The following is a 24868-nucleotide window of genomic DNA, read 5'->3' as shown; positions in this document are numbered from 1 at the left end:
ATTTATTGTATAATAAAAAATAAGACAAACCTGATAGTACTATATTTCATATATATATATTTATACTGTACAGAGGTTTCCCTACCATCACAAATTTATTGTTACGAGACTCACATGTACACTGTACAGTCAACCTGCTCTTCCATATCAGGCACAAAGGCAAAACATTACTCAACGCTGTGGACTGATGGAAGAACTTTCTCTTTACCGTCATAGCTCTCTTGCTTTTCTAGAATATTTTGTGAATAGCTAAAACTCACTCCCTATCTGAATGGATATCAATAATAAGGAAATGAAATACCTGTTTATAAAAAAATATATAAATAAACCCAAGCTATATCTATTTTTAAAGGCAGCACTGAAATTAAAGAGCTGCAATTACAACAGCATTGAACTTAATTTTAAGAGACTAACTATATAGTAAAAAACAACATTAGAACCATCACAGCAATACTGTAAGTCTTCCATAGGTCCACTGAACTCTTCTATAATGATGAGCTCATGGCAAATGAGTTCATAAGAATTGCAAAAGTTTAATATATATATAGAGTTTTATGATATGCTCCTCTAAAATTAAGTTGCATTTTCTGTTAACTTTTCATTACCTTTTAATAAATAAAAACTGGCTGCATCATCTCCTTATGACGTACAACTACTCACAAAAAAAAATAGAAGAAAAAAAAAAAAGTTGATACAACTACTCTGCCAGTTTCACTGAGTTTTCCCTGGATTGAAATAAAAAAACACTTTGAACTTAAGATACTTGTGCAGTGACTGAAAAAACTTTCCTTCAATGAGGATTATCAAGAACTGGATTACCAAGTGTTATTATGTACTGTATAGAGTACTGTATTCGTGAAGTTCACCATACGAGGATTTGCTAATATAATGGGCTTTACGAAATTTAATTTTTTTCTATTCATTATCTAAACCGTCACTAGAAGTAATAATTTATGGTAAAAAGAGATTTTCTTTTATTTGGTTTAACACTGGTCATATACTGTACTGAGGGTTGCAACTCAGATCACATATGTTCAAAGTTCGTGTTTTCTCTTGTGATCCAGCTATTTAAATTCAACATATTAACACCCATAGGCTTAAATGAAGGGTACCATAAACATTGTAGTTACTACTCCTAACTAGCAGTGATACTGTATTAGTTCATTTGAAGGCATTTCAATTATACATTATCTAGTCTATGCAAGTGGAAAACCAGTTACACACTGAAATCACATTTTATGGAAAAGATCATGCCTTTTTCTCATTGCTATGTAGTCAAAGCACAGCCAGAAAGCTTGAATAATAATCCATTACACAACGAGTAGCAGAGAAGCTACTTGTCTTGGCTCCTTCATTGTATATGTACCCACATGGTAAAATTATGATTTCACCAAACAAAACTTAAGTTTTTAAATTACGTACGTTCATTTATATTACTGTATTTCAGGCATTGTGGTTGGTTAAACAGCAGGCTATTAACCTTTCCACTGACGCTATAATTTTGAAAGCAAGATAGCTTTTCCAGTGCTCCTAATTGAATCAATGCAAAATAGTTTAAATATCTTTAAGGCAGTAATTTATGACCTGCTTATGTCACTGACATAATAAATATGTTGGTCAATATATTTTATTGATAAAAACCTATTAAATGGCCCACTTTTGACTCAAACATTTCCTTTACAAAATGGTATATACACTTCAAAATAAATATGTTAGTCACTGAGACATACCATACCATTACTGTTAAAATCAATTATTTAAAAACTGTACAATTTGATAAGAACCAAAAGAAGCAAGCTATTGAGCAGAGAGAGAGAGAGAGAGAGAGAGAGAGAGAGAGAGTGTGTGGGGGGTGATAGGAACCAAAAGAAGCAAGCTATTGAGCAAAAAAAGAAAAAAAAAGAGAGAGAGAGAGATGAGGAGAGAGGAGAGAGAGAGAGAGAGAGAGAGAGTGTGTGTGGGGGGTGATAGGAACCAAAAGAAGCAAGCTATTGAGCAAAAAAAGAAAAAAAAAAAAAAAGAGAGAGAGAGAGAGAGAGAGAGAGAGAGAGAGTGGGGGGTGATAAGAACCAAAAGAAGCAAGCTATTGAGCAGAGAGAGAGAGAGAGAGAGAGAGAGAGAGAGAGAGTGTGTGTGTGGGGGGGGGGGGTGACAGGAGCCAAAAGAAGCAAGCTATTGAGCAAAAGGATCTTCATTTATGATTAAATTATGATAAATAACTTTGTTCTTGTTTATTGACACCCAAAAAGAACATAAAATTCATAATAATCACGATTTATTAATATTGTCTTCGTAAAAATACAAACAACAACTTTGAACGCCCTCATCTCAAAACTATACTTATTGCCCTTCAAATTCTATCTTCTCTCTTAGTTTTAAAGATATAGATTTGAAATTTGGTATATAACTTGGAAAGACATTACAAAACAATCAAATGTTGCCATTTTTTCCAATATTTCTTTCATATTTTTTTTGTGCTTTTTCCCTTGATTTTTAAGGTTTATTTTTTTATCATAATGAAAAAATTCATATCGAGCAAAAATATTACTTTTAGAAAAAAAAAAAACTCCATTTCATTGGTCTACATAGGGTAGTAATCCAAGGTCTTAATATTAATTATCAAGGGAGGCGATAGAATTTGAAAAACACTCATTTTCAGGATAATTGCCCGTCGCAAAACTGAAGGTCAGAGGCAAAAATCCTATACAGTTTGGAGGTGTGTTAAGTCATCTTATCAAGTGGTATGAATGTCATAGTTCCGTCCTTAAAAAACAGCATTAGCCGGCCGGCCCCCTCAAGTATGGGTTTTCAATGCACTTTGGATGAGTTTATAAATTTGGGATAAATAGCCAACTGCTAGGGCCTGTGAGGCCATTCAGTGCCCAAGTATAACAGGGGGGGAAACTCTTCAATAATGCTATGAGGTAAAAGTTAAAACGGATGATAAGATAAAAGAAAGGATGTGGAGTGTGAACAACCGGACAAGTAAAAGCATAAAAGTAAGATCAGATGCTGCTAAAACAATTATGTAATTTCTAAACTAAACTTCCGTGAGGTGCACTAATAGCATTACCTTCCTATGAGAGAATGTGCTATGAACTTTTATGCAGATTAATTGGAAACCAAACCAGGTTTTTAAAAGATCTAATTCTTTGCAACATTTTTCACATTGTAATTGCTTATGAACCTATACAGTATACTGTATTTATTTAAATTATGCAGTGGGATGGTTGAAAATAAGGGGCAATACCCCATAAACATAGATAAAAGTTTCTAAATCAGCAAATAGTTTGTCAACAATGGACACGTTTGCAAATAAATCTACCAAATTATATATTTCAAGATAGCAGTAATCCCACAAGCCTCTAGAACTAAATGTAAAACAGTTTTTTACGTGAGTTCCACATGCTTCTTGAACAAATGAAAAAATGTAAGAGAGATTTTACATAATTTTCTGTAACAGCACTACTGGTTATAAGTTAAAAAAAAGGGAATGTTTTCTTGATAAAGCACACAATTTTCATGGTAGAAAAATTATCCTATGGCTTCAGTTCCTCTAAGCTAAAAATAAAGCCACAGTAAATTTACTGCATGCATGAGTAAAATCCTATATAAAAAAAACCCTCAGTAAACACACAGCATGCATAGTCAGATTAGTATAAAATACAGCAGTAAACATACTGCACGCATAGGATTCCTATAAAATATAAAACAGTAGTAAACACTGCATGTACGGTACAGGCAGATTTCTATAAAATGTAAATGAAACAGTAGTAAGCATACTGCATGCATGGGCAAATTCCTATAAAACATAAATAAAATATATCAACACACTAAATGTATAGACATATGTGTACGCTGATTCTTATGTACCAAGACATCTATGTGCGTAGGAAATTGTGCACTTAGGGTGCAGCGCTCTATAATAGTCTTTAGCACTCTACTAATCATTTTCTCAAATTCAAGAATTCCCCTTTACTCTTGACATTCCTTATATTGCAAGTCTTTTTACTTGAAGCAATAATTATTTTATCCATATGTTCCAGGTTAAAGGTGACAGCACCCTATCAACATTACTAGAAATACAAAAAGGTTAAAGGTGACAACACCCTATCAACATTACTAGAAATACCGACCAGTTTCCTTCAGTTTGATATAATTTGCTGTATATTTACGTGTTTTTTTTTCTTATTTAATTCAAACAGTTTCTCATGCTTGAAATAAGGTATTAGATTTGCATTTAATGATTGATTGATTGATTCGGGGTTCTCTGGCATCCCAATATCTACGATAATTGATCCCGATACATTAATTAATTTTTTGTACTTTTATTAAGCTTTGATCATAATGAATTTCTAATCCAGCTAATCACTGAATAAGGGAGTTAGTTGTATTCAAACCACTTCCATTTGGTTCACTTCTACTTTAAGTTTACATTAAAGACTGTGAGATATATTTATAGGAGTAAACTTTTCTTTCTTTCTTGTTAATCACTGCAATTCCACATTTCATAAATTTATTTTTGGCTTAGTTACAAAACCACTGAGTTTAATTTTGTAATATACTATGTGCCTTTTACTGTATTTCAAAGTACTTGTCTTTTTGCAGCATTACCATCATCTATCATTGCTTTGTACAGTATGGATTCTTATTTCTGGGCAGATTATTTGTTTCATTAGCATATGATTAAATTGAAGTGTACTTCACCTGGCAAGTAAAGTTACTCTACCTGATGTATTATTTTAAATGTTTATTTATTTATTTTTATCACACGCACCACTATGTAAATATCTAATATAGAAGTTGAACTTGATAGGAAAAAAAAACATGATTCATTTCAGCCCATCATGCTTACCTCAAACCCAGATATGACTACAGATCCCAATCATGGAGCAATTCTCAGGGGGCTACAGATAAAAATTATTTTTTGGGAGTGAGCCTTGGATGCTATAAAATTGTGAAAAATTCTTCCTTTAACATTTAAGTCTATAAAATCTCAATAACGTTCCCTGCTTTTTTTTTTTCTTTGCTTAGCCAAAAGGACTATTATCTCTATGAAGAAGATTCTTCAAATTTATGACTTGAGGAAATATTGACCTACTGCATAGCAACATATTGTCAAGGATGAAACTGATCCTATACCCTCTGCATACCCATCAAGATGTAGGTAGCAGCTCCAGTTCACAGAAACTTAGAAATACCTAATCTTCACACAAGAAAGCAACCCAGCAGAGCCTTGGCTATATTTTTTTCATCCTAGTTAACTTTACATACCATCTACCATCCCATTCTTCTATGCATATTAGAATTTCTTCACAAGAAATACAGTGAAGAATTAATTTAAATATATCAACACCACTATTCCATAAATATTCAAATTTCTTTTATTGCAGAGGAACTTTCACTTTGAGCATTTATTTACTACGGAATTGCAGACTTGAATTGGATTCTATAGTGGGTCTTGATTATTTATGTCAGCTTTGTACTTAGAATTGTTTTACTGCCATATTAAGCCAAGGAGAAAGAGGATCCACTATATTTCCTTGCCATGAGAAGTTGTATATATCTCCAGGAGTCTATCAATTTTTCTTCATAATTTTAATCCATCCTGACATTTCCCCGTAAAAAGACTGAATATCATTTTCTATACGTTTACATTCATTGAATAACCATTGTCCCATCGTTAAACTATTGATATCAGTAGCAATTAGTTCTCAACCCAAAGGGAATGCTAGAAAGGTACAAATCTGAAGGCAAGCATATCAAATATGACTATTTTAATTATTGATTACCTATTTACTTTTGCTTACTGTAATGTCTAAAAAAATTCCAGAAGTCAATCTTACAGACCTCAAACAACCAATAGAGGATACCTACCCTAATACGCTTAGTTTGTGATATAGACTAATTAAAGCTAGTGCAGTTAACCAATCCTTATTTCAAAAAATATTTTCTTCATCCACATATAAAAAGTTATAGTGTTTATTTGAAGATGAGTTTCATAACTATTGTAGTATATTAAAATTTAAGAAGAAAAAAAAAGAAAGTTGAAAAATTCAAGACAACAAAAAAGTAAAATGTCATCACCTGACATAATCATTCACTTTGAAATTTAAGAAAAAAACACATGGGACAATTTCACTGCCACAAAGTAGGCTAGTTAAAAGTAATAGTTTTGATAAGAAAAAATTCATTCTTTTTACTAAGACATTCAATATTTTAGCCATTCTGCCACGACAAGAGTTTAAAAAGGACAATTTCTAAACTATCACTGCCACAAGGCATGATATTTGGCATAATGCATCTGCTAGCAACCATCGTGATACAATACATGCAAAAGCAGTGCCTTTAGTGGTGCTTTAAAGAACAAACAGGTTACAGTATAATATTTCTGATGCAATTAAAGATTAGCTACCCCACCAAGGGCACAACGGACTAAGCTATTTTAAATTTTTCTTTACAGGTTATTTTGTGAATTAGACCTAGAATATTACCCTCTCAAGAGTGAGCATATGTCTTATTTTGAAGTAGATATTTTTGTGCTGAGATCAATGGTATTAAAAAGACTACAGCAGAAAGATAAGAAAAAGTTTGAGGTGAAAGAAGTGTCATCACAATATAGAAGGGGGAATGTCACAGAAGGTTGTTTGAAATGACAAAACCAAAATGTTAGGATGGCTAAAAACAGTGTTTAGTGTAAACTGTAAATAATTTGTCTCTAACATTTGGAAGAGAAAAACAAAAGCAATGAAAAAAAAATATTTGATGCAAACAACAGTCTATTGAGTTTGGCAAACTCACGTACAAGAATTCCGAGCTAAATAGCAACAAGGAAAGGCAATTAAAACTAGAGGAGCCTATTTACACCTCCTCCCACTGGTTTTTCAAGTATCTTTCTAACCTTCTGGTATAACATTTTCAAAAGCTTAATGTACAATACTCAAAGCAGATCCTACATTTCCCACAGCAAGACTAACTACCAAGAGTCAAATTTAATACTCTGTCAGAAGAGAGACAATGCATTTTAACTGAACATGTCCAAAAGGCATTACAGTTCAAAGACTGAAATGCTTGGTGTTTTTCTCAAATGCCCTCCCAGCAGATATGGATAAAATCCTCCACAAAAATGTGTACTGTATAAAAAAAACTGTTACACTAATGACATATTCCAGGAAACTCGAACGTTTTATGGATTGGTCTAAATGCTAAATGAAAGTGGTTGATATCACTGATTTCACAACTAACAGTAATGGTAATTGGCAGATTTAAATTTGGAAAGCAGAGGAAAAATAAACATAATCATAGGAATCTACAAAATAATAACAAAACATATCGTGCCATCCCAACAACTTAAAATGTATATCATAATTGCCTTAAAGTTATGAGTAAAAATCTATTTCTATGCAAATAACAAACTACTAATACAAAGACAGGAAATTATGAAAATCTTAATCAAAATTTTAATCCAAATTACATATAGAAAAAAATCCGACTAAATCAAAATTATCAAACTAACTACTGGAAAATCATTTCATTTTCATGATTATCAAATAATCCCATAGAGATAATGTAAAAAAAAAAAATATGATGCAAGATTTTTTTTCAAAGAAACCTGAAACCATAAAACATTATTATTTTTGCACATTGATGTTCACTTCAAAGACACCATATAAAAAAACTTCCAGTTTATGCTATTTCATACAACATGGTTGTAGAGGGCCACTGGCATAAATTATATCTTATAAGTGTAGTTTCTAAATCAGTTACAGGAATTTAAGGGGGAAGAAAGAGGCGACTTATAAAAATAAAGAGTTTGTACATGAATTTCTTTTTTTAATAAGTATGAGTTTCACTTTGTCGATGTCTCACAGGATGTAGATACAGGAGAGGGGGTTCCCCAGCCCCCTCGTCCCGTCCCTTTTAGTCGCCTCTTACGACACGCAGGGATAACGTTGGCGCTATTCTAATTGTTTTTAAGCCCCCGCGGCCACGGGGAGGAACGTAGAGAGTAGAGGTCCCCTTTTTTGTTTTTGTTTCATTGTTGATGTTGGCTACCCCCACAGATTGGGGGAAGTGCCTTGGTATATGTATGTATGTATGAGTTTCACCAATATTGTTTTGTTTACATAAGTGGACTAGTTACTTGGGTGGGAGAACTCTACAGATGGTAACCCGCTTTACAGATAATAACCGTAGTTTGGTTTATCTGCAGAGCCAAGAAGGTTGTCTGGCACTCCAAACTCCAGTCTTCAACCTTTGACTCACTGACAGGTTCTTCTAAAATGCTAGAGTTGAACCAATCCCTCAGACTTCGTGAGCACGAGCTTGAATTGGTTTTTCCGGATCAACAGCTAAAGGAGGAAATGTTCTCCTAATCTTTTTTTGAAGACAGGGATACGATACTCCTGGAAACCCTCCTCTTGAGTCTGCCTGTACTAACAAAATGGTTTTGTAGCCATGGTCTGAAAAGATCACGTCCACTTAAAATGTCATGAAATTTACGTACATGCTTCTCTGAGGCTAATCAATGGGGAAGATGTCTCCTTTAACTGATGCCTGTCTTAAAAATTCGAAGGACGGAGAACTATGACACCCCACAAGGTGATGTAAGTTCATAGAAGACCAAACTACTCGAAGCTCTTCATGAACCTAGAAATTCTGAGCAAGAGCCCCAGATCTCCTAATTCAAGGCTAAGCCATATCCTTTTACACCTGAGATTGAGTGGAGCTATTAACAGCAAAAGTATACAAGAAAATTTTCTAACCCCTAGAAAGAGGCTCTGACCATAAAGGTACCTCTTCTTTGGCACCAATCGAGAAACCTGGCCCTTTTGCCTGATACACGTTGGCAGATAGCTACTGAGAAACTCTCACAACTTTGTGGTGCACTGGCAAAAGAATTTCATTTGGAAGCGATGCTGGAGAGTCTCCAACTGTTTAGTAACAGGTAAATCCCCGTATTGTGGTGGCTCTGCAAGTGGCGCTGTCACAGAAATTTGGCCACCGGGAAGTACTCTAAGTAGCTCGACTAGGCGCATCAGTAGTTTGGGTACCATGTGTCGTGTGGCCTTTTGAGAGGAACCAAAGATACTCTTCAGATTTGGGATAGTCAGCACCTACTAATTGCCTTTCAAATCAGGCAGAAATCTCAGAAGCCAGAGTTATCCCACGGATGTTGAAAGGCATTTTCTTGGGCCACGGCTAGGTCTTGGAACAACTACAGGTTGTTTTTAGTTGAAGTAAACAGCAAACACATTGATTAACGGGGAATCGCACAAAGTCAGAAGTTTCTTCGCCACTAGAGGATGATGTGACCAATCTGCACCTATGACCTGACCCTGGCACCTGAGTCTGTCAGAGATTACATTCCTTGTCCAGAATGGGCCCTGCTGTCCAGTTCACTGCATTGTCTAGTACCCAAGAGTATGTCTGCTTTGAGTGGTGCTGTGACACATAGCTTCCTTGCTTGTTGATGTATGCTACTACAGTAGTGATGTTGCTCATTAACGTTATCGAGTGGCCTGTTAGAGAATGATGAAATGACCTCTGTCAAAAATGGTGCCTTTATATTCCCCTGGTTATTGTGCTGGTGTTCCATAAGAAAACACTTATATGTGGTCTGATTCCTGTGGTGCACAGCCCATTTCTCCTTCAACCTGTTTGGAAAAAATGAAGCATTTCAGGAAGAGGACACTCTATCTGAGCGAGGATTTGGCAGTAATTTCCGTCTTCTAGAACCATTTGAAACGTTTTATGCTGTATGAGCAAAGTAATTTTAGTCTTCTGTAATGGAGTGCCTTTGATGAGGTTCTCATCGTTTAGCCACCGAACTTGATTGTTCCATGCCCATATTCCATAAGAACCAAAAAGTGAGAATAATCCATCAGTGGCTGACCAGGGTCTGTTCCAAAACCACCGGTGATGAAGACTCCTGTAAGAGACAAGGTTCTCTAATAAAAAGAGATTTACAAGCAGCTATTACCTCTATCACACTGCTAGTTTTGCTATAAGAGAAAAAGTCAAGCTACTTTTTCATGTATGATGGAAGGTGCTGCTGTCATATCTATCAGCATTCCTAGCAACTCCATCTTTATCAGGGCGAGAGACATGATTTTGCTCAATTTGCCACGATCCTGAGATCGTAGCAAAAGCAAGGAGCCTGTCTTGGTGCTGAAGCAGCTGCCTCTAGGAGGATGAAAAGATAAACTATACATCCAGATGTTGAAGGAGACGGATTCAGTTGGCATGAGCTAAGCTGGTATGAACCTGACATGATGGGAGCCTAAGTTGGTATGAGCCTAAGCTGGCATGAGCCTAAGTTGGTATGAGCCTAAGCTGGCATGAGCCCAAACTAGCATGTGCCTAAGCTGGCCTGAAAATGAACACTAATTACCATTATTAGTACAACCCTAGTTAGGAAAGCAGGATGCTCCAAGTCCAAGGGCTCCAACAGGGGGAAAATAGAACAGCAAGGAAAGGAAATAAATAAACTACATGAAATATTGAATAATATAAAATACCTTAAAATCAGTTACGAGGAGAGACTTATGTCATCCTCTTCAACATTAACAACAATCTCTGCTAGTTTAAACTTCTGAAGTTCCACTGGGGGGGGGGGGGGTTAATTGGCCAGTTCAAAGCGTAGGACCTTGAACTGGACAACCTTCATGTCAAGGTAGTTCCATAAAGACTTCATAGTCACAATCATCCCAAGAACAAAGGTAAGTTCTGATCGTGTGATTTTGATCACTTGCTTTCCAATAGCAGTGCGCGGTCGATCGATCCCATCATATACTACGATTGTGTATAACAAGTGCGAGGGAATGTCTTAATATTCAAGGAGGACTCATAAAGTTGTAACCAATATAGGCAGAGCCAGGGCATCCCAGGGTACTACTGTACAGTACATCTATAAAATGGGTAAAAGCATGCCTGGGTTTAATGCCTTTAGAGATAGTTACAGTGCTCTTTGGTGGAAATGTCATGGGGTACAAGTTAAAACCTTTCATTATCTATTGGGCCGAAAACCCTTGCGCTTTGAAACAGATCAACAAGCATGCACTTTACGTTTACTATTGGGCAAACAACAAGGCTTGGACGACTTATTCGAAGACTGGTTCATGAATGGTTTCATACCCGCAATGAGGCAATACTATCTAGGAATTAGCTTTACCTTTAACATTCTCCTCTTGCTTGATACCACATCCCAATATAAAAGCTGCGTACCTGCCTAAAAATACAACCTCAGTTCTTCAGCCAATGGATCAGGGCGCTATGATGTACTTTTAAGAACTATTTGAACATAATATTTACAAAAACATTGGCAGAAACTAAAAACAAAATGACATTTCAATTTTTGTTAAGGATACAATATTTTGTATAGTATCAAGAACATTAAATTAGCTTTGCAAGATGTGACAGATAAGTGCATGCAACGCATATTGAAAAAATATTTTGCCCTTCATACAAAAAAAGATAAAAATTTAATCTTGATCATTTTCCAATTCTTCCAACAAACAACATTTAAAAAGAAGATGAAACTACAAGACCTTATATCCCGATAAACATTATGTTCTGGTGCCTTAAGGGTCATCAGCCTGTCGAGATCAGACCTCGCACTACGAGCAAGACTTGACATCCATATTTCAACCGTATCAACAAAATTACTTTCTAGAATTTTATAGGCAAAATGAAATGCTATTCAGCCCCACCTTCCCTCATATTCTACGACTAATCTCTATTAAATTCTCACTTGCATTGTCAACAGAGGCTTAATAGAAGAAAGGAAAAGGAGCAGAGCACATTAGGTAATAGCTAAGACCCACTACTAAATACCCCTAATATGGTTCTGTCATAAATATAGTAGTTTTTTCTTATTATTATTATTATTATTACTAGCTAAGCTACAACCCTAGTTGGAAAAGCAAGATGCTACAAGCCCAAGGGCTCCAACAGAAAAATAGCCCAGTGAGGAAAGGAAATAAGGAAATTAAAGATGGGAACAAATTAACAATAAATCATTCTAAAAACAGTAACAACGTCAAAAGAGATATGTCCTATATAAACTATCAACAACGTAAAAAACAGATATGTCAAATATAAACTATAAAAAGACTCATGTCAGCCAGGTCAACATAAAAACATTTGCTCCAAATTTTGAACTTTTGAAGTTCTACTGATTCAACTACCCGATTAGGATGCTAAGATTCTAGGTTCCCACCGTTAATCATAATCAAAAGTAGTCCAACGATTAAAAAATCATCCTTTTAACTATTAATTAGTTGCAACTCAATACCCATAATTTGTATAAAGAAATAACAAATGTACAGAACAGCTCTTCACAAATCTTTGTCTCTAATGCTTTTAAGGGACCAAGAACTGTAGAAGCACAGTATTCTTACTAAAAAAACAGCCCTCTAATATAGAAACAATAGTGGAAACTAGGTTACACAGATATAGATGCCAACAACCTAATTATTGCTATTAAAAACCTTCTGATATAAAAAAAAAAGTGTCTAAATACACAATGATGAATCATCAAATCAAAGGGAGTGGAAAAATGATTTTACTCGTGTAAATCTTCCAAACAACCAACAGAGCTACAAACACAATTCAATTTGCCACCAGTGAGCATATAGAACCTGGCACATATACCACCAACTGGAACTAATATATTTTTTTTCGGGATTAAATAAAAAGCTATGAAGTAATGGAATTATGGTAACACCAATCTAAATCATAACAGCTAAATTTTTCAGCACTTTTCTCCCTCAGAAAAATTCATCAAACTTAGGGTGACTTTCAATAATTTCCACTTTTATTTTTACGTTCTAATTTTTGTATAGTCCACAAATTAAATATCACTTAAAACTACAGTAACCACTCAAAAATACCAGGTATAATAATGGAAGTGCAGTACAGTACCGAGACTGGCCGCTACCTATATCTTGCCAATATAGATAAAAAAAAGTTCTGACAACTTATTGAGAGAGAGAAAAACAAATATAGTAATACCCATTTCCATCTCATTTAAAATTAAACTTAGCTTACATTTACTGTACCTTCATAAGGATGATCAACCCACCCCCACAAAACAATCAAGAAAATTACCTTGACCTCCACCTCTCGTGTTGTTTAGTCCAGCATGATACCCAGCATAGTAAGCTGCTTTCATTTTTCCGTGTTCTTCTGCTACTTTGACTACCAATGGTTCAGTGCCACCTTCCGGAGTAACACCATTCATGCCAATAATAGCAGCTTCGGCCTCACTCTTCTTATCAAACCTATAATATAAAATATGAATAATATGAAGACCTATAAATTCTACATGGAGTATTGGAAATTACATTTCTAAAAGAAAAGAAAAATAACATTCATGACCTTCTGAATAGAGCCCTCAGGCCACGACATTAAGTGCACTGTAGGCATTTACTCAAGGGTCTTTAAACAGACCCACCAGTCCCAAGTTACACTCACTTCTGAATCTTCGAATTTGAAATTTTACCCTGTTCCTATTTCTTTTCTTCCATCTTGCTATCCAGCCTATTTCAAATATTTCATAGAGAAAATGTAGTATCTACAGCAGTTGTACCTCCATATTTAATGGCCTCCTAACCCCACAGTCAATAAAATTGTCAAAAATAAACTTACAAAATTTTTGATTAATAAGATATTAAGATATACAGTATACTGTACTTACTCCTGTACTAAATTGGAAAACACTGGAGAAGATAAAGAAAAAGTTGTGAGTGGCTACTTATTTACATTTGGATAATTTATATACTATACATAGTTATACTATCATATTAATAATTATCACATTAAACCATCAGTAAAATAACCTATAATCCAGCAATATTTCAGATGTACCAAGTAAAATGAGCCCACCAAACAATTACACCACAAATAAGTAGCTAAACAACTGTAAGTTAAATGGCTGCCCTGCTCAAATCAAATGTATATTACAGATTTTTCTTAAACATGTACGATCCTATGTGACCCCTAATACAGCAACCATAAGTCGGAAGCCCTTAAACATAATGTATACTATCATTGGGAAAGTTTACTATTAGTAATTAATGTAAGTCATTTATTCACATATAGTAACTGTAGTTGGCCTGTACCACAAATTCGTTATCCATTGCCATTCTATTTAGTAAAATTGAAAAACATAAAAGGCAGTAAACAACTAATGTTTACAAACAAACAAAAAATAATAAAAGAAATATCTCATCCTCCCACAAACAAGGTAATCTTCCTACCCAAAGACTTTTGGTTTTAAAGACCGGGAAAGTTATTCTCTACACAAAACTATGTGGAAAATAACTTAAAAACAGGAAACGACTAAAGTTAAAAAAAAAAGTAGGAAAAGAAATAACACATCCTCCCACCAACAATGTAATCTTCCTAACAAAAGACTTCTGGTTTTAAGAACAGAAAAATTATTTCCTTCACCTTTCATACTAATGAAAATAATGGAGTCGAAGGTTATCAAAATCAGATTATACGGGCATCAACCTCTGAAACTACGTCATACAAGGTGGTGTAAACAGTTAATTTTAACCGTCATACCTTTTCTTATATTAGACTTAAAACTAAACAGATTTCTAAGTTTAATTAATGCTATGATAAAATTGTGACGTAATCTTCAAAGTGAAAAAGTTGGATTCGTAGACCTTCAGAAGTTCCAACTCAAGAGTAAAAGATTTACAAATGAGCAAACTGATATAACTCTTTGGAAGTGCAGTAGAGCCTCAAGTTACAACAGAATTCCCCTCAAGATTTGATTGAAGTCGGAACACCAATAAATACAGTGCAGTATAGTACCTAAACACTGGTTATTCACCTATGCTCATGTAGTAGTAAAATCACAAAAAAAAAAATAGTAAAATCACAAAAAAAAAAAAGAGAGAGAGAGAGAGAGAGAGAGAGAGAGAGAGAGAGAGAGAGAGAGAGAGAGAGAGAGAGAGAGAGAGAGAGAGAGAGAGAGAGATTCTAATTTGAAAAAAGGTACCATAAAATACATAAAATTTCATATTTACCGGACAAAACCAACTCCTCTTGGCAACCCTGTAACCTTGTCCTTTAGAAGATTCTTTTGAACTATATGACCATACGAAGAAAACAGTTCTTCTAATTGGTCTAGGGTGTAGGATCTGCAAACATGAAAAAAAAAATTATTAATAACAAATAAATATGTTTTTGACTTTACTCAAAAAACAAAGGAAGTTATGGCACAGTATTATATATGCCTTTTAAACCCCATTGCTCTTAAGTAAATCACATACAACTCTTTGCGTTGAATAGGTATTTCCATAACATAAATTACACTAATAATCTCTCCTCTACTTGCTTATTTCTAAATTTAACATTGCCACCTTTATAGTCTGTCCAGAATGTCATGAAACATAGAGTAGGTTTCCGACGTTGCCGCTTTGCCCCAATTTCATACATTAAATCTCACTTAAGGCAAAAAAAGTGTAGATTTGGCATACACTTTGCCACATCTCTCTCTGTCTCAGGTCAGGAAGGTTAATCTAGTTAAGTAGCTTATCACTTTGGTTCTGATACCCAAGCGTGACGGTTTAAGATGGAAGGCTCCCCACGACAGCAATTAAGTGCTCAGACGTGAGAAGTCATATTCAATGTCCACGAGTACTTCAAAAGGGAGAAAGAAAACGAAAGTGTTATGCATGGCTTTGACAAGGCAGTACAACGTACAATGGATGCAACTAAGCAGTGCAGAAATACGATATATCGCATTTGTAAGGAAGGAAAAGACAGCTTAGAAGAAAATGAAGCTCCCGTTTTTAACGTGAAGAAAAAGGAAAAGACCACCACCTGTAACCAACATCGATGGATTTGATCAGTGCGTTTTACGAAGGACAGTATAGAACACATTAATGCTGAAAATCACGGGAGGATTATCTTGATTTAATTTAATGAAAATTTGTTTTATTTTGTTGCTTAGTTTTATCCTGTGACGGTAAACAACACATATTTTTGTAAACAATTTATTTTATGGGAAAAATCTTTATCGATTTCACTGTATACATTTGTTTTACTCCTTGTTTCTATGTTAGAGGTTTCAACCTCATATGAGAATTTACTTCCTGTTAACCAAGACAATTTTATTTCTATACTAAAACAGTGCCTTATTTTAAAGAAAATGTCTATTAATTTTATCGTTTCATTATCCTAAAATCCAAGAAATTGTTTTAATGGAGAAAAGTAATATTTTATGAAATATTTGATGTTTGGCACATTCATCAATACTACAACAAATATGGTGAGAGAGAGAGAGAGAGAGAGAGAGAGAGAGAGAAAATGACGATGCCAGGCTACAGATATCTTCAAGAACCTGACTACACACTTGATAATGTTCAAATATAAACTGATTCAATCAGAATTCAAATAATATAAAGAATAAGTTAAAGCTTTATGAGTAATAAAGCTCGAAAACATTTAGTACATTAAGATTCCAGTATTGTACTGAACTAGATTGATCGTAGGGTACAAAACGTTAAATTTTTATTTTCATCTGAGATGGATCTCTTCAAAGTTGTAGAAATACTGTGATATGTATTAAAGGACATTTACTTGTCTCCCGTACTTTATATGGTGCTCGAACTCTCCCTAAAAAAATTTTTTTTACATGAATGTTTTTAAAATAAACAAAGCAATCAACTTTATGAGCTGTTTTCGAAACACAAGGTCAACTTAATCCACAACAACCATTCAGCTTTTGTGTGACTGGAATGATCCAGATTATGGGATTAAAAAGGAAATTTTACGACCGTATTAAAGGACCCGGAATAGAAGGATGCTGGGATTAGCTGGAGTCAGATTAAAAGTCTTGAGGAAGTTTGGCATCGCCGCAAACCTACTCGATGTTTCATGACATTCTAGACAGACTATAGTGGTAACACCATGAACAGACAGTAATGGATAAGGACCACCACTGTAACCCTAAACATCTGACAAATCCCTGCCATTACTAGAAGCTTTTTCAATTCTCTTAGCCTACTTATTTCTTCCTTTTACCATAGTATACATGATAAAGAAATATCTGTACCATAAGCTCTAAAACTTTATACCTGAGGTAATACAATGATCTAAAATTGTAACAAATCCCAATAAATGAATAAAGATGAGGGGTACCCAAAATATATTCAGACTAACTGAAAACATGTTTGGAGGTTTGCTAAACAAACCATATGAAGAGGAGCCTATGTCCGCTGACTAGGCCAAGAGACCGGGGGTGCCTTGTTAAAGGAGCAGTCTGTGTTACTTTTGTATTGTGGAATAGCAAAAACTGCTAAACCTAAAAGAATAGCAAATAAAAAATCTTGAATCACAAAGTGGGATTCACATGTCTAATCAAGAAATAAAAATGCCTGTACCTAGTTTTAATATCATTACAAACAAGTAACTACAAGACACTGTACATAAAAAATTGAAGCCTTAAATCTCAAATAAGACAAGGCAGGATTTTTAGAATTAACAGGATATATAGTATTATCTAATACAGGGTAGAGTCTAAGAAGGATTTAAGGCAAAGGAAGATCAGAATTAATACTAATGTTACAATAGATGCACAAATACATCCTAATCGAACAACAGCATCAGTGATCAATGTTAAGATAAGGAATAAATAATAATAAAAATCAAACAATTTCTTTTCAAGCCATGATATACGTCCAGTTTAGGTTTCTGTTCTGTGGGGTCTCCCATTGTCAATGATGAAAAGGAATACAGTATAGGAAATTGAGTTAAATAGTTCGGAGCTGGGCCCTACGAAGACATCCAGCACCCAAGAAAGACGGAGGAAGAAGGTTACTACTTTTATCATTAAAATCAAAGCTGCAATCATAATTTCCCAGGAAAAACTTGAATAACAAGTAACTTAATAAATCTGTCACCCATTAGCTTACTAGAGTTTAGGAGAACCTTAGAAATGAAGGAATAGTACATAGGGTAGGGGAAAAGACTTACAATAACAATATACATTAGTACATTATATGGAATGTACTGCAGCAGAGAATTGCAGTCAAATAAGACTTTTACTACCTTTCAAAAATTTTTATTAGAAAAGATGCTCTAAGAATTGCTGAGAAAAGTTGTTTTGATTGATAACTTTCTCTTTGGCTTATGTCAAAATCAATGAAAGCAGCAATGCTTATAATGATAAAATTACAGGAAATGTACCACACAGAAAGAAAGTGGTTATAGAGGGGGGGGGGGGACAGATAGGTATTTCATAAAAATGGAATCAACAAAACACCGAGACAAGTAATTACATAGGCATAATGAAGACAGGGGTTACCAGAGACACTTATCAAATTAAATGGTGTTGCTCTACCATAATACTTCATCTAGAATTATTGCAGTAGCATGAGTATAAGAAGACTATTGTTAGGAGTCCACTAAGGATCAGCGGTGAGCCTTCTGTTGTCATAAATGAAGATACAAAGGAGTACACAAATGGTAAGCACTATAATACAGGAATGTGAACAGGAATAAACAGTTAACCACCAATACTTGGAGGGTTTACTGTTCTGCCTTAAGTTCACTCTTGTCTGTTCAGCATAACATTAAACACTTAAGTAAAAGCAATAGTTTGTATGTTAGTAAAAAAAACTTATATATATATATATATATATATGTATATATATATGTATATATATATGTATATATATATGTATATATATATATATATATATATTATATATATATATATATATATATTATATATATATATATATATATATAAATATATATATATATATATATATTATATATATATATATATATATATTATATATATATTATATATATATATATTATATATATATATATATATATATATTACTACTGATCTATACTGTAACTATGAATATCTATCTCTACGAATACAAATATAAAAAATAAAATTCACTGTTGATAAGTTTCTAACCTGGGAATATTTTGTATATAGAGATTTGTCTCCTTTATGTCTTCTCCTGGCGGCCGAGCGTAAGATACCTTGATACGTTTATGTTGCACAGGGAGATTATTTAACTGAAGAATTGCCTTAGCAGCATCTTCCGGTTTCTGATACTCCACGAAGCCAAACCCAAACGAATACCCAGTCTGCTGGGATGACGAAGTGTAAGAAAAAGATAAAAATAAATGCAAACTAAAGAAAACTTATTCTAAAAAAATTTAAATAATAAAAAAAAAAGAAATTATCAAAATAAATGTAATACAGTAACAAAAACATCAGCTCAACAACACACGCCTAGTTCCTCAACACAGCAGACAAAACAAAGGGCTCTGAAAATAACATGTTAGGTTAATATATAAAAGACACGAGAGAGAGAGAGAGAGAGAGAGAGAGAGAGAGAGAGAGCGAGAGCGAGAGCGAGAGCGAGAGCGAGAGAGAGAGAGAGAGAGAGAGAGAGAGAGAGATTGTTTCACCCTGATAAGGCAAATGAGAGAGAGAGAGAGAGATTGTTTCACCCTGATAAGGCAAATGAGAGAGAGAGAAGAGAGATTATTTCACCCTGATAAGGCAATTGAGGGCCTGAGCCAAGAACTCTGGTCTGGTTTATTTTCTATTTTCTTCTGTTGAAAAAAGAGCAAGTTAGCTTCTCTTAAAGTTATAAGCATTGACAGTACAAATATTCCCAGAAGTACTTTCAGTTTTATAGAGATGAGAATGAAAACTCTCTGGTAATTGGTAACATAGCACTAAAATACCCAACATAAGAAGGATGAACACCATGATATTTAAATTATGTAAAATATATATATATATATATATATATATATAATTACTAGATCCAATCTTTCCTTTGTGGGAGACTAAGGTCATCTGGGAAGAAAGTCATTAAGAAGAATTGGATCTGTTTTTATGATAATGTACAATGCAGAAATCACAGCACTCCCCTGTTTAAGGCGTATATATATATATATATATATATATATATGATATGCACTGGGCCTTTACCTTCACACAACATGAAGAGCCCATTCAGTTAACACTCCAAGGATAATCTACGCGTTAAACGAGGGAGTGTTGTGATTTCTGCTTTGTGCATATCATAAAAGCAGATCCAATTCTTAATGACTTTCTTCCCAGATGACCTTACTCTCCCAAAAAGGAAAGATTGCATCTAATAATCATCTATAAGTTTAAAGATAAACAACTTATCTGAACAAATAATAGCAATAGGGATAATGAAACCAGTTGCCCAGTGGATATAAAGTATTTCCTACCGCTGCCAAATCCTAAATAGGATATAGCTTACGTCTTACCCCCATTTTTAAGGAACACCCTACGCAAACGCAATGTAAATATAGCCTATAAAAATATTTTTTAAAATATCAGGGATCTATTGGGAATAAATGACCCTAGAGACTAGAAACTCCCAGTCAGAAGTTTAAACTACTGTACATCAGGCTATTTGGTTAAGCATCTCATTTTCTATACCTAGCTCAAGTAAATAAAACTCATTTTAATAAAGTCAACTCTAAAAATCACTTCCTTAAATCTTACAAAAATGAAGTGAGCAGAACTTTCAAGATTACATTTTCAGAGTTAAAGAAACTCAAAAGTGCTAAATTTTATTATGCAGACAAAGTTTGACCACTCTACTTGCAAACGAATGTCCTGTTATTTGAACATAATATACAGGAATAATTATGACTTTTAAGCAATGCATAACTTTGATTCCATCAAAGAAATTATCAAAAAGAAATTGATACTCAAAGATAAATCACCAACAGGACCTCATCACCAAGTTCCATTTTGTATATATATATAAAAAAATGCATATTTTCACTTAAAAACCAGCACTTCCAAGTTTTATCAAAAAAAAAAAAGAAAAAAAAAAATTAAGGCAATTTTGAAACGCTAACAGACGACAACTTCCTCCAAGCAAACTAAAAGGATATTATACAGATCAGACATTATCTCTGTTTATCAAAACTGATAACCAGATCCTTGGATGAAACAGCAAAATATAAAAAATTTTAAAAGTAATTTTTATTTTTCCTAGCTACACAAACCTAAGTCACTTAAATTACGGAGATGTGTTCAGTGGAGCTGAAAAGGCTATTGAATCTGTTAATGAGGTAGTTACCGACGTGAGGTACTTGGGACGAGCAGCCCGGCCCTCCCACCTGTTGAAGATTCGTCACTTTTGACCTTTGCCTCATGACTGAGAGGAGTGGTTGAGGAAGTTTAACATTGAAGATATTGGGTTTGTATAGCTAGATAAAATATAAATTACTTTTAAAATGTATTTGTTCCTATGTGTATACTGTACAAACCTTTCATCGTTTAAAATAGGAAGACTCCCTAATTGGAGTGTCAGAAATCCCCTCAGAATCAAACTGGTTGGTTCTTTTTCTTCCCTGGAAGTGTCAGTCTACCTGGTCGTGTGCGATTCAGGCATCACTGTCCATCACAGGGATGAATAGTCCGATAGGGTCTGGCCTGTACAAGAAAACTGATGTGTGGCCAAAGGAGGAATCCCTTCCCCCAAAAGGGAAGGGAAGATGACTTACATCTATATGTTACTATACACAAGATGCTTTCTGTCCCACTTGGGAGTTTGGCTGGCTACACAACTACTTGAGCAGTCACCAAAAGACCAAGAACAAGTGTTGAAGGACTTGAGGGTACATTCCCTTGGGTAATGAGCTGCAAAGGTTTGTTGGCATATCCAAATTCCAACCTTCAACGCCTGCATGAAAGACTTCTCCTGAAGGTTTGAAGCGGGCCTATAACCCTGAGGGTTGGGCATGAATGTAAAGAAAGTTCTATATGAGAAAGTGATTGTACCAAATGTGATGTATGGATCGGAGTTGTGGGGAATGAAAGTGATGGAGAGAAATTGAATGTGTTTGAGATGAAGTGTCTGAGGAGTATGGCTGGTGTATCTCGAGTAGATAGGGTTAGGAACGAAGTGGCGAGGGAGAGAACGGGTGTAAGAAATGACTCAGTTGCCGAGGTATATACTCTATGGATTATCTAAAAAAAAGCATGAAAGACTGTTCCTTGACACCTCTTGCTTGGTACTAATAGTGTTAAGGAAGAGGTGCTGACTCTCAAACATGAAGTGTAGAGTCCTCATCAGATAGCACTGCAGAGCCATCAAGAGATACAATAGCACCTCCCGTTGATTGCCACCCATCACTTCACGTAGAGAGATGGAGAAGGTCTTGAACTTTGGGTCATGCACCACAGGATTAAGTTTGGCCAAGGACTCCGGCACAAACTCATAAGAGACATCCACACCTCAGAATGGGTGAATAAGTATGAGAGACCATGTAACTCATCTACTCTCTTCAAATGCTAAGGCCTATTATTATTATTATTATTAGGTAAGTTACAACTCTAGTTAGAAAAGCAGGATGCTAGAAACTCAAAGGCTCTGCCACGGAGAGTAGCCCAATGAGGATAGGAAATAAGGTAAGTATAAAATAGATGGCATATCTAAACTATAGACTTATGTCAACATGTTCAACCTAAAGTTTGAAATTCTGAAGCTCTTCCTACCGAAATTCGAGATTAGGAATATCATTCTACAATGAGATCACAGATGGAATAAAACTAAAGTACTGTGCATTATTGAGTCTTATCTTGGAGAAGGCATGATTGTTAAAATTAAATGCATACCTAGTACTATGCACGAGATGGTACAATCTGGGAAGATCTGAAATGCAATAAATGGTTTGAGTACGTAAAACCTTATAAAACATACAAAGAACTAACTGAACTGTCTTGTGGGCCAGATCCCTGTCTGACGACTTTCTCAAATTCTTCAATAGGGTATGAGTACAGGCTTTGAGAAAAGTCGTCACGTCCTACTCCAAGGCATTTAAGGCTGAGCGGTACCCTTTGGCAACCACAACTGAGGGGTTTCTCTTAGCTAAAGATGAGGATACAAGCGATCTACATTGGAGATGCTCTAACCATCGAAGTACTCTTTCTACGATCCCAATCGCAGATAGCATACTTCCCTGCTCGAGAGCTGCAGAGAACCATCATAGGTATCGAGACATATCGAGTGCAGTGCCTCGCGAATAGCCTCCACTTGGAGATGTGGGACAATCTCTGAAGATACAACTGACAAGAGAAGTGTGGACCACTAAGACAGTTCTATCAGGACCTAGACTAGAAATGCTAACAGATCGGGACACCACTCGGCATGTGGACATCTATGAGCCAGCAAAGTCATCCTGATGCCTGATGTAATCAGCACTCAGTTGATCAACGTCAGATCAGGCTAAACACAGGAAAGGCGTAGGTGTTCAGGTGCTTGGATAAGCATTTCTGTGAACACTGCCATCAGGTCTGGAATGGAGAAATGACACAAAAGGGTTTCCTGTTCAGCCACGTGCCAACACGCTTGATCCCAAAAGAGCAAGAGGCATTTCCACTACTCAAGGATGGCAGAACCATTCCGACCCTACAACCTGCCCCTGAAAACTGGGTGTATCCCTACTATATTCAAACCATTCGGTAGTAGCCGTTGAGAAGAGCTCTTTGCCAGAACGTATCGTGTCCGAGCATAATCACTTAGTTCATTTTCCTTGAAGGAGGCACTCTTAAGAGACAAGTCGAAAACCTTTGAAGACAACAATAAAGGCAGATTAAGAGACTAACAGTAATACAGGGGCGAGTATCCCATTTTCCCCTACCCTTTCTTCACAAATGTACTTGCTGGTATAAGATCACCTAAATAACATCATCATCTTTACAATAATAGCCAGTTGCCTCTATCTTGAGCTTTCAATTCAATACTTTTCCATTCATCATCTATTTCGCACATCATAGTCCTCAGCCATGTAGGCCTGGGTCTTCCAACAATTCTAGTGCCTTGTGGAGCCCAGCTGAAAGTTTGGTGAACTAATCTCTCTTGGGGAGTGCAAAGAGAATATCCAAACCATCTCCATCTAACCCTCATCATGATTTCATCCACATATGGCACTAGAGTAATCTCTCTTACAGTTTCATTTCTAATCCTGTCCTGCCATTCAACTCCCAATATCCTTCTGAGGGCTTTGTTCTCAAATCTACTAAATCTATTGGAGATGATTCATTATCACACCATGACTAATGTCCAGAGTAACACCCATCTCACTAAACTGATATATAGTCTAATTTTTACATGTAATTTCAGGCAATTTGATTTCCAAATTTTACTTAAACTAGCCATTGTCTGATTTGCTTTTTTACAATCATTCACTAAACTCTAACTCTAAGACCCTGTATTGGAGATCATACTTCCTAAATACTTAAATGATTCTACCGCATCAATCCTTCCTCCTTCCAATATTTCATCTTCCATTGCATACTTCGTTCTCATCATCTATCTTTCTTCTATTTATCTGCAGCCCAACCTTGTGTGATATTTCATCGCCCTCCCCAAGAGAGATTAGTTCACCAAATGTTCAACTGGGCTCCGCAAGGCACTAGAAGAGTTGGAAGACCTACATGGCTGATGACTATGAAGCGCAAAGTAGATGATGAATGGAGAAGTACTCAATTACAAGCTCAAGGTAGAGACTGGCGAAATCTAACCAAGGCTCTTTGCGTCAATAGGCGTAGGAAGAGATGATGACTCATTGTACAGGAAAAGGTAAACAATGAATAGAGATTATGCCAAACTATTTAGTGTATGTTTAGGTAAAAGAAAGTACTCTTAACTACAGGGGTCCAATACGATAAATAGAAAACAAAATACAAGGACGATCAAGAGGGGCCAACGCAATTTATCCAACACAACTTGAGGTAAACTTACAAGATAATGCCATGCAAAATTATAGTATCTTACAAATTCACAGCCTTCTACAGCAACCTGAACTATGGATCCTA

At 35.2% G+C, this 24868-nt stretch overlaps 1 protein-coding gene across 1 annotated transcript; it reads right to left on the bottom strand.

Moving 5' to 3' along the window:
* Window positions 1–9818: 9818 nt before the first annotated feature.
* LOC137637091 (sex-lethal homolog) lies at window positions 9819–19177 on the bottom strand (the record flags this gene model as incomplete). The annotated part of the gene is made up of 4 exons (XM_068369388.1): window positions 9819–9950; window positions 13085–13283; window positions 15042–15155; window positions 18956–19177. Coding segments are annotated over 4 exons (667 nt in total), but the record flags the coding sequence as incomplete, so codon positions are not given.
* Between the last annotated feature and the right edge of the window lie 5691 nt (window positions 19178–24868).

Source organism: Palaemon carinicauda, unplaced genomic scaffold, assembly GCF_036898095.1.
Source record: "Palaemon carinicauda isolate YSFRI2023 unplaced genomic scaffold, ASM3689809v2 scaffold53, whole genome shotgun sequence".
NCBI lineage: Eukaryota > Metazoa > Arthropoda > Malacostraca > Decapoda > Palaemonidae > Palaemon > Palaemon carinicauda.
This window is presented reverse-complemented; position numbering and strand designations above follow the sequence as displayed.